Below are 20,243 nucleotides of genomic sequence, written 5' to 3' on the forward strand. Positions count from 1 at the left end.
CCCCCCCCCCCCCATACTTAAACAACACATTGTCCTCAATGTAGCACAATTAAAAGATTAAAAACAATTAAATCATCAAAGAGAATCGGACAAGTGTAATAAAAGCAAAGAAGGAGATAGGAAAAGAAAAACTCCCTAAGTCATGGTGGAGGAAGAGTAGGGTGGAGTAAGGACGTCTCTTCCACCACTACGTCCACTAAAGAAGGGTTCGTGAGGAATGGCTTAAGTCGATGTCCGTTGACCTTGAAGCTCTTGTTTGTGGAGTCGCTTTTGATCTCAAAATAACACTTTTTGCCCAACCACAAAGTCTTTTTTAACTATCATGCTATCATGGAACTTCTTGGTCTTTTCTTTGTAGAACTTGGCATTCTCGTAGGCGTCTAGGCGGATTTCATCTAACTCACTCAGTTGCAACTTCCTTTCCTCGCCAGCTTGATCCATAGAGAAGTTGCAAGTCTTCACTGCCCAGTATGCTTTGTGCTCAATTTCCACTGGAAGATGACATGCCTTTCCAAAGACAACCCGATAAGGAGACATTCCTATGGGTGCTTTGTAGGCAGTCCGATGTGCCCAGAGAGCGTCATCAAGCCTGGTACTCCAATCTTTCCTGCTTGGCTGCACAATCTTCACAGCAAAACACCCAAGACTGAAACAGGGACTTTGTTTGTATTTAGATTAATGCAAACCCAATTTAAGAGCAAGAGATAAGAATTTAAAATAGAAGATAGAAGATAAGGTAAAGAAAAGATAAGATATTTAAAGATAAAATTAGAAGATAAAAGAAAAGATAAGATATTTAAAGATAAAATTCGAAGATAAAAGATTGAAAGATCAAAATAGAAGATAAAGATAATAGATAAGATAAGATAAAAAATTTAAAGATAAGATATGATAAAATATTTAAATTGCGATAAAGATAACTACTTCTAAGAAATTCAAATAAATAAGATCTAAATCTACTAAATCTAAATACTTACTCCTAAAACCCAACAGTAAAAAATAAGGAATAACTACTTCTAAGGAAGACCGACAATGAAAATAAGGACTAAAATCTATATATTAAAATCGCTAAAACCTGACAAGTCTAATTAGCCTAGATATATGGATTATGGATTTGTCTGTTATCAATACCAGTGAACTAATCAACACTAACACACATACTAACACAATACTAACACTTAAACATAAAACACGAAAGGATTAAACACACAACAATAGCTAGCTATTATGAACCTTTGGACACTGCTCCCCGGCAACGGCGCCAAATTTGATCGAGGCCGTACCCGAATCAAATAAACATTAAAATGTAGTAACTAGGAAGTGATCCTAGGTCGTTTCCCAACGAGCAGTGACAAGCCAAATGTTCATAATATACTTGCAGTAACAGTAACAGTAACGATGGGGGGGGGGGGGGTGTTTGCTTTTGTAAATTAAACAGCGAATATATGTGAATTAGAAAATATCAAAATTAAAACACGTTGCTTCCCCTTGATTCACAAGCAAGTCTCTTATCCTAGGGTACGAGAGTTTATCCTTTATCAGTTTAACCACTTAATCCAACCCTAAATTAAATTACTAAGCGAAATTCAACATAAGGCAATCCTATTGATCAGTGATCGCGCGTGTAATCTTTTGGTTCGATAGGAAATCATGTGCAAAATAAAGTCATGGTGCAGCTATGGTTTGGAATTAGGATAAAACACTTACCTGTGTGAGTTTTTTATACACCATGAGTGATTTTATTCCCAGTTTCAGTTTGACCCAATGTTTCCCTTAAATGTTCATTTAAAAGCTAAACGTTGACATCATACCCTTCATTTTCGGTTATAAGGAAAACTATTTTGGCATAAGCATATTGTTTCTCTAAAATATGGTGCTCTCATGAATGATTTATTTTTTCCTTGCTAAAGCATGTTCGCCTTTTAGGTGAAAGAACCCGGTGGACCATTCGGTCCTAAAATCAAATCTTATTCGGAGCCCCATGAATTGATTGCCATTCATGCATCCTCCACCATCGAGTCCGGAGCCCCACGAATTGATTGCCTAGCGCTGTTCATGCATCCTCCACCATCAAATCTTATTTGGAGCCCCATGAATTGATTGCCATTCATGCATCCTCCACCATCGAGTCCGGAGCCCCATGAATTGACTGCCTAGCGTTGTTCATGCATCCTCCACCATCAAATCTTATTCAGAGCCCCATGAATTGATTGTCATTCATGCATCCTCCACCATCGAGTCCGGAGCCCCACGAATTGATTTCCTAGCACTGTTCGTGCATCCTCCACCATCAAATTTAAGTCTAGAGCCCCACGAATTGATTGCCTAGCGCTGTTCGTGCATCCTCCATCATCGAGTCCGAAGTCCCATGAATTGATTGCCTAGAGCTGTTCATGCGTCCTCCGTTATCAAGTATGGAGCCTTCTATGAGGGGAAAATACGGTTTTTGTTATTCTCCCAATCGATTCCTTCACCAAACATGTGTATACGTGTATATTATGTTATTTTTTGTTTGTTTTGTTTTGTGTTGTGCAGAGAAAGAAGAAGGAGAGATGGGAGTCAATTATTTCAAATCGTTTTTGTTGGAACTATTGTGATTGAGATCAATTAAATCCCCATGATGGGCAAAGGATGGCCTTCGGGAATCATCATAGATTTATTACGGAAAAGGCTAAGACGGACGAAATCAGTGTCTTATCTTTACTTTCCTCCTATCTCCGATAAAAGGTAAGTAAAGAGGGGCAACTATCATACCCTAATTTCGTTCGGGGACCATTGTTTGATGGCATGCAACCTTCGCTTGACCGCTTCGAGGAACTTGACACCCATCGTTAAGCAATGCGTGAAGTTCCGTGACATGTCGGGAGTCGAAAGAAAACATTATTGCGCAATCCGTAAAGTTTCGTAACATTCCAGAAGCCGAAAAGGGGGTGGTTGCGTAATCCTTAAAGTTTCGTGACATTACGGAAAGAAAACAAGTTTCGTTACGTAATCCGTAAGGTTCCGTAACGTTACGGAAAAAGAATAAGCAAAGAAGGGGGTGAACTTATCAAGATAGGGGTGTAAATAGAAATTCGAATCTAGGCCCTCCGGAACATTTTGGAAGTTGGGTTACTTAAGGAGGAAGCAACTGGGCGGCAAGCTCCTCCACGTTTTTGAAAAATGGTTTCCGGGGCTTCCGTGGCTTCCATAATGCTTTCGTAAAATTTCCGAAAACCTTGGGTAAGCATATTCCACTTAACATTGGTGAAAGGGAAGAGAAAAAAAAGATGAAAGTTAAGTCATATATGCTTCCATAAGGCTTCCATAACTTTTTCCGTAAATTACGAAAGAAGGTGGGGTGAACTTATCAAGATAGGGGTGTAAATAGCAATTCGAGTCTAAGCCCTTCCGGAACATTTTGGAAGTTGGGTTGCTGAAGGAGGAAGCAACTGGGCAGCAAGCTCCTCCACGTTTTTGAAAAATGGTTTCCGGGGCTTCCGTAATTCTTCCGTAAAATTTCCGAAAACCTTGGGTAAGCATATTTCACTTAACATTGGTGAAAGGGAAGAGAAAAAAGATGAAAATCAAATCCGAAACACTTCCGTAACTTTTCCGTAAAATACGAAAAGGGGGGTGAACTTAGTAATTCGGGTGCGCTTAGAAATCTTCTTCATTAAGTCTCTGGGCGGCAAGCACCTCCCTTTTTTCCTATAAATAGGGGAGGGGGGAGCTGTTTCAAAATGTTCAAGACCCCTTGGCTATGCATTTCGGCAATTTTGGGCAAAAAACACGTTTTCGTGAAGAAAAATCGAGTCGAAGTGCTTCCGTAATGCTTTCGTAAGCGATTCTGTGGAAATTCTTCATCGTTCTTCGCCGTTCTTCATTCGTTCTTCGTTCGTTCTTCGTTCTTCAACAGGTAAGTTTTTGAATCCGAGACTTTCAATTCATTTCTTGTTTTGTGTACTTTCATTTTAATTTCGTTTACTTTCAGTTTTATTTTCTTCCATTTTTAACGTGCTTTAACTGTTTATTTAAGTAGTTTTCTCACCTAATAAATGATAAAATGAACCGATCATTTGTGTTGTAATCTCGTTTAAGCATTGTTAAAACAAAATCTAACCGATCGTTCACGTTGTAACCACGACTAAACCAAAAAAAGGCAAAATAATATTAAAATAATCAAAATATCCTGAAAAATAATAATAAAATAATTTAAATATCTTAGAATAAAATAATCAAAAAAATCAATCGGACGTTTTTCTTTGGAAGTTTCCTTGAATGAATTGACTAATAACCAAAGTGAAACTAAGGCTAAAATCAACTCAGAAATCAAGTTTTGTCCGCAAAAAAAAAATTGTCTTAAGGTCCAACGCCTTAAACGGTCCTCTTTGCTTTTATCGGTTAACATGGACCGTTCAAAAGCATAAAATCAACATGTAACTTTACCGCTTTTGCGAGAACTACGTAGGCTTGATTTCCTCTTCGATGGAGGATACGTAGGAGCAAAAGCCCCGCTTTTGTCGACCTCGTGAGATGGTTAGAGGTCCAACGCATTAGCTTTCTCACCAAGTAAAATGGATCATTTTAAGGTCCAACACCTTAAATGACCCCCTTCCAAGTAAAAAGAATCACTTGATTCGCCCCTTTTGAAAGAACTACGTAGGTCTGATTTCCTTATCACAATTGAGGAATACGTAGGAGCAAGGGAAACACCCTTGTCGACCACAAAAAGATAAAAAAATACAAAAGGCATAAAAAGACATAAAAACGTAAAAGGGAAAATAAAAAAAATTGAAGTCATATTTGCACACTCAATTAAAGGTTGTCGTCCTTTGTGACGGACGCGTGGGGTGCTAATACCTTCTCCATGCGTAAATACAACTCTCGAACCTTTCACACTTAAAGTTCGTAGACCACACCTTTCCGGTTTTTCCGACGTTTTCCTCGAATAAACGTTGGTGGCGACTCCGCGCATTTTCCTCCCATGGAAGATGCACCCATGAGCCCTCGCGTCGCCCTCCCGCCGATGGGTCGGTTGCGACACATCCCAAATTGCATTACCCCTGTCTCTTTCTAATCTTCACAATGTCTTTCATGTGTCTCAACTCTGTAAGTATATCCATGATCCATCTCATGTGATCGAATTGGATGACATACAAGTGAAGGAGAACTTGACATATGAAACATTGCCTTTGAGGATCGAGGATAAGCGAACAAAGCACCTAAGAGGGAAGGAGATTCCATTGGTAAAGGTGATCTGGGGAGGTGCATCAGGAGAAGATGCCACATGGGAATTAGAGAGTCAGATGCGAGCAGCCTATCCATCCTTGTCTGAGTCAAGTAAATTTCGATGACGAAATTTCTAAAAGGGTGGGAGAGTTGTAACACCTTGAAATTTTGCTAATTATAAATCAATGTTTAATTGTATTTATTGTGTTATCTTACTATATGATTGACTTGAATGGTAAGCGGGCCGACCCATCCCGCGTAAGGCCCACCCGCATAAGCCCTCATTGGCAGCGGACCGGGCTAGTCCGCCCCGCATTCCTATATGGACCTAATAAATTGGTCTGCCTCCGCGCTCGCGGACCCTGCGAGTCAAACGGGCCGGTTCGTGTAAATGTATGTATACATGATTTTGATGATGTTAAAGATAAGTGCTTCTCAAGTTTGATCCAAGTCAAGAATTCAGAAATTCAGAAAATAATTCCCAAGAGTCACAGCTCTTCAGAAAATAACTCCTGAGAGTCACATCTGTTCAAGAGATTTTTGAATGGTCATCAAAGGCCTATAAATAGGTGATTTGGGACACAAAATGTAATGAGAGAGATATTCCAAGAGAAGTTCATTACCAAATGCTCTCTTAAAAGAAACTCTTGGCCAAACACTTACAAATCCATTAAGAGTTTCTCCATGGACTTCAATTGTAATATCTTTCTCTTCAAGAGAGAATTCTTCTTTCTTTCTTCTCATTTAAAGAGATTGATTAAGGAACTGAGAGGTCTCTTAAGTTGTAAGGATTTCTAAACACAAGGGATGGGTTGCCCTTATGTGGTTTAGACTTTGTAAACGGATTTTTACAAAGGGAGTGGAAAATCTCAAGTGGGCTGCTTGAGTACTGGACGTAGGCACGAACTTTGCCGAACTAGTATAAAAACTATGTTTGCATTCTCTCTTCCCTTATCTCATTCATTTTATTGCAATCAATTTTGTCTTGTATGTTTAAAGAACATTATTAAATTGATTGCTACTTCTTCTGCATTCTGAGCCTATCTCTTCTTTTAGAAGGGGGTTAAAAGCTTGTTAGTGGGAAATTAATTCACCGCTTCTTAAGATTTCTGAGGCCACATGTCTAACAGTCCGTGGGCCTAGTTTTAAAAGAATTTTAATTTCAATAAAAATGCAACACAATCAAATTAAGTTCAACATAAATGTAAATAAAATATCAACAATTAGTCAATTACATCAATAAAATAAATAATGTCTTAACAAAAGAAAATCCAAGCAATAAATCTAAAATATGAAACTTAAACATCTCCAACAACAAATGATTTCATATTTGAAGTAGCTTAAGCCTTCTTCATCTTCACATCTTCATATTATTTTCCTAAAACTCAAAACGATAATAAATATTAGAATTAACTCAAGTTAAGTGATTAAAAAACAACAATTATTACACATTATTTACCTTGCTCATCAAATCCTAGTAACCAATTTTTAGTATATATCAAGGCTTGCACATTATCACCAAGAAACCTAGTTCAATATTTGTTAAGCACCCGTGAGCCAATACTAAATGCCGATTTGGAAGCCATAATTGTAATTTAGATGCTCAAAATATCACAAGCTAACAATGAAAGATCTGGATTAAGCGGGCTTCTTAAGGTGCTGTAGTTAGTGGGATTCTCAAACCATGGATTAAACGGGTTTATGGGCAACCCGCGGGCTAAACCCGCATAGTCCACAGGTTAAGCGGGACAGACCCAAAAATATTACATAACCATGAATTATTTAAAAAAAAAAATTGGTCCGCTACCTGCGCGGACCACGAGCCCCGCGGGCTAGTCCATGGATCTGAACCCGTTTACCAACCCCTTTGTTTTGGACTAAGTGAATTAACTTTAATATGCATGACTAGTATTTTTCTTTGATTACTAGTACAAAACGGTGTCGTAGATGGACATTTTCTTCCGTATCTTCGTTTTCGTTGGCGGAATATAGAAAAGGGAGATCCTGAATTTTTCCCGCCCCATTTTCCTTCGATCCAAACAATGGCACCAAAATCCGATAGCGCCGAAGGTACTATCTCTCTCTCTCATTTCGCTGTTTCTCTTTCAGAACCTAACCTAACATCTCTCTTTCATTTCGCAGCGATCGTGTTAAACTTCGTCAACGAGGTAAGTAGCAACTAACCCCTTTCCCAATCACGTGCCTCACAACTCACCTCACGTGGCACACCTTTGTTCCCTTTGCCTTCAATTATCATGCATGCTAACTTCAATTCTGTACCACATCAGCAACACAATTGAAATTAAAGTTGAAATTAAAAAATGCCCCAATTTTCTGAGTTGAATGGTAGTTAAGGTGACATTTTGAGTGTTTATTTTTAGATTTCATTTTCTATTTTCGTTTTCAAATTTTAAGATTTAGAAAACCTGTATGTACTCTAAGGTGCCACTATGTTTTTACTTCTTCAGAAAGGCCTGAAAATGTTGATTTGTTGTTTTCAGTTTTGGGTTTGTTTTTTAAAATATTTTCTAGATTTTAAGCAAACGTATTTTCACTCTTATTTTTTATTTTCTTTGAAAATGAAAACAGGAAAACACTCAAACCAAGTGTTAGTTTCTTTCAGTTTTCAATTTTTTTTTCTTTTTGATTTTGCATTTGAATTTTTTTTCCAGCAAAATAGGCCGGTGAATGCACAGAACGTGGCGGATGCATTGCAAAAGTTCAATCTCAAGAAAGCGGCGATTCAGAAAGCGTTGGATAATCTGGCAGATGGAGGTCGAATTTCGTTCAAGGAGTATGGGAAGCAGAAGATATACCTTGCGCGGCAAGATCAATTTCAAATTCCCAACACTGAAGAGCTGAATCAGATGAAGGAACAGAATGCTGAGCTGCAAAAACAGCTGGAGGATCAGAAAAAGGCTACTAGTGAGGTTGAAGCCGGTATATTTTCAAACCTAAACAGACATTTGAGATTTGAGAAGTCTGTTGAAATGATTCCGATTAACTGACTCTGTGAATGCATTAAATTGCTTATAGTAGCAAATTCCGATGCAATTTGGATGATTAGGAAGTAATATTATGATGTAGAATGATAAGGGTTTGGTTGGCTAAAAAGAACATTTTCAGCTATTATTTTTGGTTTATACATGTAGATGATGTAATTACATTTTGATTTTGGTTGGATGAGTCATCTGAGTTTTGTCTAATGGTTTCAATTTGTTAACTGTAACAACTATACAAATTTCTTGACTATACCTAATCTGTGTCATTTGATGTGGTTATTGTGGATACTAGTTTTCGTGCATTTGGAACCATTGAGAATTTGATATTGTGGACAAACCTATTGATCTTGCTATTTATGGATGTAATTTGTTGGTGCAGAAATTAAGTCATTGCAATCAAATTTGACACTGGAACAGATATTTGAAAGAGAAGTGAATCTGAGATTGGAGGTAGCTGATGTGGATGCTTGAGTGCTTTTTTTAATTTCTTGAAAGGGAATTGGTGGTTGACTGCTTCAACTAAGATAGTTTGCATCTATGTTCTGGTTCAGGTTCAAGAAATGGAGGAAAAATTGACCAAGTTACGTGGAGGTGTTACTCTGGTGAAGCCAGAAGAACGAAAGGCAGTTGAGAATATGTTGTCAGAGATGATAGGTCAGTGGAGAAAGCGGAAAAGAATGTTCAAGGATTTATGGGATACCCTCACTGAGAACTCACCTAAGGATCCCAAAGAATTTAAGGTTTCTATCTTGGCCTGTCACAACCATAGATCTTATTTAGTTATTTTTAATGTTTCTGTTATCATATTGACACTAGTTTGCACCCAGGAGGAGCTTGGAATAGAATATGATGAAGATGTTGGGGTAAGTTTGCAGTCATACAATGACCTGATTCAACAGGGTAAGAAGAGGCCTAGGGGGAAGTGATGTATTTATTGGAATCAACAAATTAGGAATACAGATTGTTTGGTGTTCTGACCTCGGTGAAAATTACTGCAAATTACATATAGCCTTATGCATTAAGTTTTCACAATTCTGACTTAGTTTGGGTTTATTCCCTAAAATTACTAGCCTGGCTCATCACTGGAGCATAGTCTCAATGCAATATTATTGTTAATATCTCTTTGGGCGCAGGCATTGGTCCTATTTACATTGCTTACTTTTCTAGTGCTCATGTTTCAAGGACAAACTTTATCGTAATTCTTGAACTTCATATCTCCTGAAGAATGATTATTGACATCAACAGATTCTAGGGAAGAAAAAAAACTAACTCTAAGCAGAAAGCACTTATATTCCATTTTCTGGAACCCTGCATGCTCCCCCCTCAAGAATGTTACCAATGCTTTTCCTGGTATATTCAAGTATCATAGCTATTAGAATCTTACGATTTTATGATTGAAATTATACAAGTTGGTTAGCTATCAATTTGTATCATAAGATGATTTCCAAATGACTTTGAATCTTATGATACATGAATGAATAGGTGCAATCTTGTATTATCGATATGAATCACACAATTCAATTTGTTATTTTTTTCTTTCTTTACTTTTCTTTCACCAATTTTCTTCAAAGAAATTGAAAATATAAGCTTAAATTGTTAAAAGGAATTGAAAGGGCACTTTTAAACTTATTTTATGTGATTATTTCACTACTTTTTTTGTCACTCATTCAATACATGCACTTTGTTTGGTTTCATTGCTTTGTTTTTATTTTTCTTAAATAGAGACTTTACAAACTCAAATATAGCTAATTATTTTGTTTCATGAGACTTAAACTTAAGTTGTTTTTATCTATTTCTAGTTTTAAATTATTACATTGAACACTATCTATCATCTATAAAATAGATTTGAAGTTATTTTTATTGTCTCTAATCTTATGATTCAATACAAATGATTCATAATTCAAAAGTTAGCTTGGCAATTCATGATTTGAATCTCCATTTGATAAACTTGTCTACTATTATGTTTTAAATTGACAATCTGAGCTACGAAATAACATAAGATGGTTAATAGTTGGTTTAATCTAATGTCAATATGGCATCCCATCGTAGATCAAGTTGTGACTTAGAATTCTCTTATGTTTATTAAGGTTTCTTCTGCAGTCATATTTCTGTGTTTGATTAAATATCAATCTGTTTCCTATGTCCATGTCTAGAGGGTGCCTACTTTTATGTTGTAATTGCAATAAAGAGTGGGAATCCCTGACTCTATTTTTAAATCCAACTAATCCAATTAATCATTTAAATAATGAAAAACATATTGACATTCTGATGGCAAATCCATAAGACAAAATTTAAAGAACCAAGCAAAACTTCAATAGATGCCCCACTCATACTCAGTAATTTTGCATTCATCTAGTCCTCACTGAAATAGGCCTCTTCTGCAAATCCAACTGAGGCGTTGTATTTACTACTATACCAGCACCATACCCTGAAGATGTCCACTTAGGAGATTGATTTCTATTCTGTTTATTATCAGTCTCATCATCACTATTGTCGAAAACCACTTCCTCTTCCAAAGGATCAGCCTCAATTTCACCATCTACCAAGGCAGTAGCCCCCTTCAAAGCCTCATCAGTTGAATTGCAACTTATAATGTCTTCTGACTTTTCTAACTCATCTTCCCTTTGAGTTTCACTGAGGATTTCCTTTTCTTCCAGTTGAGGTCTCACATCATCATGTCCATCCTCCACTTTTCTTGGTTGGAGTCTTGGACTATAATGATCATCAGGATCATGTGATTCAGATCGGGAGAGTTCCAATGCTGCTCTTGCAGCAGCTGCAGCATATTCTGCTGACTCAAAAGCTGCTTGTGCTGCATCAGCTACGTCCTTGTACTTTTTCCTTCCCTTGTAGGAATCAGTTAACTTCTCATCTTTCCCTCTATTAGGCAACATGCTTACATTCTCTTCTTTCTTCTCAGATTCATGCTGGTTTTGCTTTTCTACACTGGATTGTTCCTGAACAGTTTACATCAGATGCCATAAGTAGTTGCTTTTCAAATATAAATACAAACAAGAAATTGCAAATTTTGCTGCCTTAGGTGTTATACCTCAACCGAAACAGAAGTTTCTTCAAGCTGCAGAACAATACCATTCTCAGAAGCAATGTCTTTGAGTACCTTCATTCTGCTTTCCAGGCTTGGCATCCTTGTTGACAATTTCTGTGTCATCTATAAACAACCAGATAAAAAGAGTTACCCCATAGTATCCACAGAAAAATTTATCAAAATTATCATAAGACAGTTATCTATTCTCTGCACAAATTCTAGCTTGTACATAAATCTTAGTTTTTAACTAGTCTAACAGGCAAAACAAAATACTGGGAAGGCAACAATATTAGACATAACAGATTGTTGATTCTCATATCAGATACATACCTGAGGATGGACTCCACAGTTGTTCCTTAACTCAATAGATCGAGCAGCAAACTCCTTGCCAAACCGTGATGTCAAAATTGCACGAATCTCTTGAATCTCGGGAAAATCTCCACACCTTGAAGCTGCATAGAGTAATCCCGATGCTGCCTCCTTCAGTTCCTCAGGACATTCTCTGTAACAAGAAGACCAAACCCATCATTTTAAAAACAAAACCGAAAACCAATTTTTCACCAAACAAAATTACGAGTAAACCAACCTCTCTTGCTCGATGAGATGGACCCTCTCAATCAAGAGGTTGCAGTATCCTTCAATCCTGACATACACATCCAACATGTTCTGATCCTTCATCACATGCTCAACCTATAAAAAACAAACCAGTTTTATGTCAGATATGTGATAAAAAAAAATGAGAATACAGTGCAAGGGACTCATCCGATCACATATGTATGTATAATAATAAGTTTGTTGATTTTTTTAATAATTATATTAAAAGTTTATGTATGTATAATAATAAGTTTGTTGATTTTTTTAATAATTATATTAAAAGTCATATAAATATCATAATTTCTGATTGATTGATAGTACACAGAAATTAAATTTTAAAAAAATAGTTTTGAGAAACAAGACAGCAAACATGTATAAAAATATCTTACTCGAAGCGAAGCACGTTCAAGGTGACCAATTTGGAGGAGTTCAAGGATATCAGAACGGGCCTGTCTAAGGCGAGCCTGGCGCTGGTTCTTGAGAACGGCAAGGCGCGAGATGGCAAGGTTAACAATAGCCTTGAACTTTGCAGCCTTGAAGGTTCTACCAAGGAGAGCATCAAGCTTCTTACCCATTTACACGTACCTTAATTAGTTCTCAATGATGATAAAAACAAAACAACACACCCTTGTGTCAATAGCAGCAATGTAAGGTACGAACCTATGGAACAAAGAAGCAGACTCAAGCTTGCAATAAGCTTGAGAATATGAGAACTCTTATATGATACTATGAGAGCGAGAGAATGGAGGTTTTGTATGGTAATATGTTATTTGAGAACGCGGACCAGTTGGCAATTGACTAATATGTCCTTTGCAAAAAGATTTTTTATTTTAATATTTTTCATTTTTGGGTGTTGTTGATTATTGCAAGAGTTTTCTTAGGAGAGAAGAGTCAAGAGGAGTGGGGCAGATAAGAGGAACCGAGTCTTCAACGCGGTTGGCGTGTGAAGTTTTGAAGGAAGATGAATAGCGCGCGGCTTCTCAGTTGCCACCTTCTCAGAAAACACGTGAATGATAAATGAGAGGATTAAAGGAAGAAATTATTAGGTGGTTTAGGATCATCAAGTTATCCATAATCCTGACCTATAATCAATCATACGGCAGTTAACAATCAAAGATCACTAAATTTGGTTAATTTCTCGATTAGAGGATTAAAAAAAAAAGACAAATAATTGTTTTCTTGAGACTATTTGGTCAGATGCATGAGACGGAAATTCAATAGTCAGCTTCACGTCCCTTTCTCTTGTCAATAATTACATTTATTACTTTTTGGTATTATTAATATATATAAGGTATAGGTATTAATAATAAAATTATATATATATATATATATATATATATATATATATATATATGCTGTCAAAAAAAATTATATATATCATTAATTACCAATTTTGTGGCATACCGCGTAAATTTAACCGTCAGATTTTTATTTATAAAATCATATTTTAGTTTACAGATATTAATAGAAAAAAAATTATACATTTTAGGGAGGTATAAAAAAAATTAGTTGTGGTATAAAAAAAGTTACATGAGAAAGTTTATGATTTTTTTTAAAAAAAAACTCATTCATTTTATTTAATCATTTCCTTTATTTTCTTTCCATATATATACCTTTTGAGATATTTAAAGTGACTTTAAACAAAACAAATCACTTTATTTTTAAATTATACTTAAATAGTATCATATTGTCATTTCTTTTAATTTTAAAAAATGTTTTTCTCTCTTAAAAGATGAAATGTGATGCACTTTAATCATTTTAGTATAAATAAATATAATTATGAATGAATCTAGCTCTTAATGATATATTATTTCCTTTTCCAACAATTTTGACTCTCTTTGTTTTTTTTATAAATATAATTTTGACTTTTACTGGCAACTAATTTTGAATAATTATTATTAGTTTTAATATTTTAAAAGAACTGAACTTAAATTTTGAATAATAACACATCCATCTATTTTTAAACTTCTTCTAAAATATTTATTTAATTCTTCAAAATCCTAAACTCAATTGTAGAAATTCAAAAATAACTAGTAATATCAATAATCACAGACATTATAACAAAGTACTCTTAAAATGATGATTTTCACTAAAATAATCTTCAATATTATAACATAACACTTGCTGCGAATCTGAGATAGATATACAACTTTTAAAATTAAAGGAAAACTCTAATAAACATGCCACTAAAATGAATATATATATATATCAAACTCAAGGGCAAAACACGGCAGAGAGGAAGAGAGAGACACTATGATGAATTGATAGGGACCTACGAATTTAATAGTCTTTGGGAGGAGCTTCACTGTCAATATTCTGTACTCTGAAGAAACCAAGCAATTCATAGGTACATATAGTCCATTAATCTTGTACGTGGAGTCCAGATAGATTTTTTTTTTATCCCTTTCGTTCTAGACATATTCTTTTAGCAGTTGTTGATACAATTGGTTTCTAGATGTTACTTGATCAAGTCCTTTTACAATAGAGATTTAAGATTATTTTTTTTACATTTTTAGTAAAATTGGAACACTATTAGAAAATACATCTTCAACATCGGTTATTTACGATATTCTACATCGGTTTTAAAATCGATGTTAAAAGTACCGATATTGAATGTATTATTGTTAACATCAGTTTTTCAAAACCGATGTTAATATAAAATACTAACATTGGTTTTCTAAATAACCGATGTTATATATAAAGAATTACAGCAAAATAAGTGTATGCATAATGAACGTTGACATCGGTTTTTCTAGAAAACCGATGTTAATATTTTACATTAACATCGGTTTTCTAGAAAACCGATGTCAACGTTCATTATGCATACACTTATTTTGCTATAGTTCTTTATATATAAGCTAAATTTAATGTCCCTAAATCCTAGCTCTCAGCTCTAACTTGGAGATAATACTGTGCCCACTAGATTCGAAGCGCCTTTAATCTCTCTGACTCCAATGGTCTAGGATCGTTAAAATACTGCATGATGAAATAAATGATAATAAGTTAATAATGTAATACAAATTATAAAAAAAATCGAATTTGTTTGAAATAAACGTACCGCTTCCCAGTTATTTCTGAAACTTCCTAAAATGATGGTGGTCATCTAGTGCATGACATAATAGCTACACTCAGTGCTTCCTTTTTGTCTATTACACTAGATACATAATGAAATTTGGATATTAATTAAACAATTAGTGTATAGACACATAAGAAGTGTATATAAGTGGAAGTTTTATGTAAATGATGTACCTTGACGACAATCCACCTAGTAGGAACCTTTGATTTAGGTTGTGGAGCATCATCAAGACCTTTTAAAGCACTGTTCCAGACAAGTAATAATTAAAAACTGGTGTTGTTGAGGTATTTGAATGCAAATGCATTGAAAAGAACACTGACCTATTAATTATCCCCTTAAGGTAGTTGTCTGGCCTGTTATGCAATGAACAAAACCAGACAACTAGGTGTTCCTTGGGCACGATGACCACCATCTGCCAGTGTCCACTACAGTGGAGATGAATATGGGTTAGTATATTAGTAAACATTAATTAAATTCAGTTATTTTGTGTCACTTACCCATTCAGGTAGTCTCCAAGGTAGACATCGTGTTTTGAACTCTGCATCCAACTCTTTATGTAACTTTCAGTCTCAAACTGCGATTGCCCAGACCCTTGAATGGACTGTAGCTCGAGGAATCCATACAGATCAGAATTCTTCGCTCGCATACTTGTTTCAGTCAGATGCCTATTTATGTTAAGTCAAAGTTAAATATTTATGAACTGAAAGCAATAACTTAGGTAATTAAAAGTAATCTAAAATGACTTACAGAATCCACAACTGTAACACTGATATGCTGAGACATTGACCACCGTGTGCGATTTCAGAGAGGTCTTTGTGCTTTATGTAGAGCGGGAAGTCTGGATTAAAGACCTCGAACACAGTGACATCCCATGTAACCTGGTAAAGCCTCAAGAAAAGCTCTAGAATGGTCAATGTCATTAGATAAAGCGGATCATCGACTTCTGGATCCGGCTTTTGAGGTGGTTTTGCCGGAGACACGGCTGCTTGTTCATGAAACAAAGATAAATGACCTAATTTGAGGCACACAGAATGAATTAATTCAAAAATAAGAAACATATAGTAAGAGTAAAGTACCTGCTGTGATAAAGACTTGACCAGATGTGTCGGCCAAGTAAGGAAGGTGTGAATTGCCTGCCCTACTAAGGAAACCTCATCAGTGGGTACAGGAACGGGAGCATCTGGATCTTTAACCTCCTCCACACCCACCTTTACTTGGCCAAACAAAAAAGGAGTGTTATGAACAATAGTGGATCCCTCATAAACTCTTCCCAGGGCAACCAGGCGGGCAGGATTTGCTTCAATGTACAAGTCGCACCTGTCTGAGTCACCCATCTTAGGATCGTTTCCTGAGGGATCAACAAAACTCTCCTTTGTGCTTACTCGGGGACCTGAGGGACCAACCAGAGGCTTGGGAGGCAGTGCAAGTCCTTGAGATTGCATCTGGGACAGGAACTGGGACTGCATCTGGCTAAACGATGCCATGAGCTACCGAGTCACTTTTTCAGTGATCGACTCCTCTAGCTGGTCCTCGATTTGTTCGGTCAGCTACTGCAATTCTTCAGGAGGCAGCGAGGAAGAGCTGCGGGACGTCCGTGGAGCCGATCCGAAGTATTGCTTGATGGTGACACTGGCTCCAGTAGCACGGACACGTCCAGGGTGCTCTGGATGTCCAATAGCAGTGGTGAGAACATCCTGACGTCCATGGGGGACGAAGGATCCCTGTGTCGCCTGCTCCTCAAAGGAATCCTGCACATAAAAGACAAATTTGTACATGGCATTCACAAAATAAAGAAATATAATTCTAATGGTTAGTTGAAAATGACTTACGATCTTCTCAGTGATTTCCTTGGCGGCCTCAGTCGTCATCTTCCTTGTTTTCTTGGTGCGGGCCATCTTCCACTTCATGTGGCGTCTGACGGGGGATGGAGGGTCGATGACGCCATCAACGCTTCCTGACTGTGCAACTTCCTCTAGCTTCTTCTTGGTCTTCTCAGCCAGGAGCTTCTGCTCCAAATATTCATAACCCCCACGAGATAAAACATGGGGGCAGTGTTCTATTTATGGATGGCCTATGCCTTTTTTCGCACATCCTGAAAAAATAAAACAATAATGTTTCAAATTGCTAGAATGAATTATAACAAGTTAATGTTTTTTGAAAAACAACTTAAATGGCAAGGTACATACCTTCCAAGAAGGGTCTCTGCGAGTCTGGCAAAACTGGGCCCATTTTTCCTTGCTTATGCCGTATTTCTCACAGACAGTGTCGTCCACATTGTCCTGATCGACTCCAAGGCCCCATTTTCTCATGAGGTCTGATTTAAACTGCCTTCATCTCTCGTTGACAGTCTGAAGTAACTTCTTTTTCGTCCTACTGTCAGAAGCCTCTGGGATTTCAAATTCCGCCTGACAATAACAAATAAGGTTTATTTGTTACAATAATGTATTTTTTGGCTATTAATTAAAGAACATCAAATAAAAAAAGAAAAATAACTGAATATCCTTCCAAATCAAGTCATTCTGAGCAGTAGGGACCTCCTTCCAGTTCTCGTACGTGACGTCCATCTTATCACGCACCACAATCCCCAAATATGTTATTAATTTCTTCTTGTGGGGATCGTCGGCCTTGCCGGTAGCAGGATCAATGTGGACCACTGGTCTCTCAGCACCAGGTGGTCTAGTAGACAAGGATCGTAGACGTGACGCTTTACGTGTCCGCTTCACGATAGACGGTGAAGCTGATGCATCGGAAGAAGGAGGAGGAGGAGGAGAAGGAGAAGGAGGAGGCGATGTAGGTGGAGAAGCCATGATCCTTTATACAAAAAACCAGGGTTAATAAACATTACAAAAAACAACTGTATGACTTAAGTAAATTAATCTAGCAAAATCAAATATATAAATAGAAAATTACATTAGAGGATGTTAATTAATTCCACTATGTAACTAACCGTTGAACTGGCAGTAGGGAGGGTAAAGTAAATGTCATTTAGTTCTATGGCATATAAGGCTAGGGAGTGCGAATTGAAGAGGTTAGGCTCAGACTTTTGGGAGGGACTTAAGTGCCCATGACATTTTCTTTTACCATTAAAATCCTTTTTCATCAATCTTCAACATTCAGCCACTAAGGATTAAATTCATAGATAGGTTGATCCTAATCCCTAAACTTAAGGTATAGATTCTTGCTCACTATATATAAATATTGCACTCATTATCATAAAAAATATCCTAATCCCTAACTCAAATTCAGTTCATCATGCAAAGCCATAATTATGTTGATTTGGTTTCTAATTATTTCCATATTGAGGTGGTGCATTCTGGCAATGATTGTGACTTCTGCCCAAAACTCAGCATCTCCACCTTTGACATTCTTAAGGCACTTCACTGCCACCACTCTATGGTCATACGAATGCAACAAGCATATGCAGACTTCATCACATACATAACATAAGATTATTTTGAAACACTTTAGTCAGAATGCAGCAAAACATGATTTGAAACACTTTAGTCAGAATGCAACAAGCATATGTAGACTTCATCACATACGAATGCAGCAAGCATATGCAGACTTCATCACATCAAGTACACTAGTTTTGTCATCTATATGGATGTATATGATGTTATCTAATTTTCCATTTACACTACATTGTTTCAGGAGTGCTTGCTTGGCCTTTTAAAATCAAAAACCATGATATATATAACTCATCAAGTACAGTTCTTACCCGATGATGATCTAATATTGGTGAGTGAATCATAGACTTCTCACTAATTGTTTTGACTGTCAATTAGTACCCTTGTAGGGAGGATAAGTTAAAAGAGGATTGATCGAGGCCATACCCGAATCAAATAAACATTAAAAATGCAGTATTTAGGAAGTGATCCTAGGTCGTCTCCCAACGAGCAATGGTCAACCAAACATTCATAACAGATAGTAATAAAATAGTAACGAATTGGGGGGGGTTATTTGTTTTTGTAAATTAAACAACAAGCAAATTTGAATTAGAAAATAACATAATTAAAACATGTTGTTTCCCCTTGATTCACAAGCAAGTATTTTATCCTAGGTTATGAGAATTTATCCTTAATCAGTTCAACCACTTAATCCAACCCTAAATTAAATTACTAAGCGAAAATTAACATAAGGCTGTCATTATGTGATTAAGCAACACATACACCAATTAATCATGAACGAAACTGATCATTAAGCATGAACGTAAATTAAGCGTAGAGACAATTAATCAAGCACTAAGTATGCATGGATTAATAACAACAAATACAGAGTAATTGGTGAAGAGGAAAAACTTATCAAAATTCAATAGTAATAACAAAACCTCAAAGAGAGTTGTGCTTGATCCTCAAGAGAAAACAATGCTGGAGACTTAGCCTTCCATTAATCAGTAGAAAACGAAATTGTAGATTGAAGCAGAAACGAAATTGTAGAAAATGAATTTTATTCTACATGAACAGTGCGCATGAACATATTAATATTTTTTTTTATTGAAAACAAAAACCAATACTTATAGTGTATTTGAACAAAAAGATAAAAATAGACATGAGCCATCTAAACAGTTTGGGACAAAATTACAATAAATAAAAATTATTAATAAAAATAGAACATATTTGGTATGGGCCTTCAGATTAATCTGGGCCTTCAACAACAATTAATAGTCTTGGTAGTGTCTCTGCCTCTGGGCCTTCATCCTTCTCCACTTGGGCCTTCATCCTTCTCCACTTGAGAGCTTCGTCCTTCTCCACTCAGGGGCTTCGTCCTTCTCCACTTGGGCCTTGCTAAGTATGTTTGCTACCATTTGTTGGAGGGTATCTGATGTGATCCTGACTAGGAGTGGATTGCTTGATACAGGTTACGGAGTTTTGAATGACGCCACTTCCGGAGAGGGAAGATAAGTTAGGGTAGACGCCACAAGGATTACCTTGATAAGTCTGAGATTGGTTCAACAAGGAACCCAGAGAGAAGCTCTCACCAAATTTTATGAAAATGCCAAAAGTTTTTTTTTATTGAAAACAAAAACCAATACTTAAAGTGTATTTGAGCAAAAAGATGAAAATAGACATGGGCCTTCTAAACAGTTTGGGCCAAAATTTCAATAAATAGAAATTATTAATAAAAATAGAACATATTTGGTATGGGCCTTCAAATTAATCTGGGCCTTCAACAACTATTAATAGTCTTGGTAGTGCCTCTGCCTTTGGGCCTTCATCCTTCTCCACTTGGTGATGTGATCCTAACTAGGAGTGGATCGCGTGATACAGGTTATGGAGTTTTGAATGACACCACTTCCGGAGAGGGAAGATAAGTC

The 20,243-nt window shown here is 36.5% G+C and overlaps 2 protein-coding genes across 2 annotated transcripts; one reads left to right on the forward strand and one right to left on the reverse strand.

Annotated features, from left to right (window-relative positions):
* The first annotated feature begins 7,008 nt into the window (after nucleotides 1-7,008).
* Nucleotides 7,009-9,333, forward strand: LOC100810135 (homologous-pairing protein 2 homolog). The gene is made up of 6 exons (XM_003531875.5): nucleotides 7,009-7,281; nucleotides 7,354-7,379; nucleotides 7,884-8,151; nucleotides 8,593-8,663; nucleotides 8,765-8,953; nucleotides 9,041-9,333. Exons 1-6 carry the CDS (start codon nucleotides 7,254-7,256, stop codon nucleotides 9,137-9,139), a joined length of 681 nt encoding a protein of 226 aa, XP_003531923.1. The 5' UTR covers nucleotides 7,009-7,253; the 3' UTR covers nucleotides 9,140-9,333.
* A 1,088-nt stretch (nucleotides 9,334-10,421) lies between these two features.
* Nucleotides 10,422-12,531, reverse strand: LOC100810665 (uncharacterized). The gene is made up of 5 exons (NM_001255631.2): nucleotides 12,243-12,531; nucleotides 11,846-11,949; nucleotides 11,590-11,761; nucleotides 11,263-11,382; nucleotides 10,422-11,170 (listed from the first exon to the last, which is right to left on the reverse strand). The coding sequence occupies exons 1-5, from the start codon at nucleotides 12,426-12,428 to the stop codon at nucleotides 10,562-10,564; spliced, it is 1,191 nt and encodes a 396-aa protein (NP_001242560.2). The 5' UTR covers nucleotides 12,429-12,531; the 3' UTR covers nucleotides 10,422-10,561.
* Between the last annotated feature and the right edge of the window lie 7,712 nt (nucleotides 12,532-20,243).

The sequence above is a fragment of the Glycine max genome, chromosome 8 (genome assembly GCF_000004515.6).
Source record: "Glycine max cultivar Williams 82 chromosome 8, Glycine_max_v4.0, whole genome shotgun sequence".
In the NCBI taxonomy this organism is placed as follows: Eukaryota; Viridiplantae; Streptophyta; class Magnoliopsida; order Fabales; family Fabaceae; genus Glycine; species Glycine max.

What these genes read in the sequence shown, in the direction of transcription:
- LOC100810665 (NM_001255631.2), bottom strand. Translation starts at nt 12,428, where the DNA reads ATGGGTAAGAAGCTTGATGCTCTCCTTGGTAGAACCTTCAAGGCTGCA. An exon ending in TTGAACGTGCTTCGCTTCGA is followed by an intron (nt 11,950 to 12,242) that starts GTAAGATATTTT and finishes TGTTTTTTATAG; the next exon opens with GTTGAGCATGTGATGAAGGA. An exon ending in CATCTCATCGAGCAAGAGAG is followed by an intron (nt 11,762 to 11,845) that starts GTTGGTTTACTC and finishes TTCTTGTTACAG; the next exon opens with AGAATGTCCTGAGGAACTGA.
- LOC100810135 (XM_003531875.5), top strand. Translation starts at nt 7,254, where the DNA reads ATGGCACCAAAATCCGATAGCGCCGAAG. An exon ending in TACTAGTGAGGTTGAAGCCG is followed by an intron (nt 8,152 to 8,592) that starts GTATATTTTCAA and finishes TTGTTGGTGCAG; the next exon opens with AAATTAAGTCATTGCAATCA. An exon ending in AGGATCCCAAAGAATTTAAG is followed by an intron (nt 8,954 to 9,040) that starts GTTTCTATCTTG and finishes GTTTGCACCCAG; the next exon opens with GAGGAGCTTGGAATAGAATA.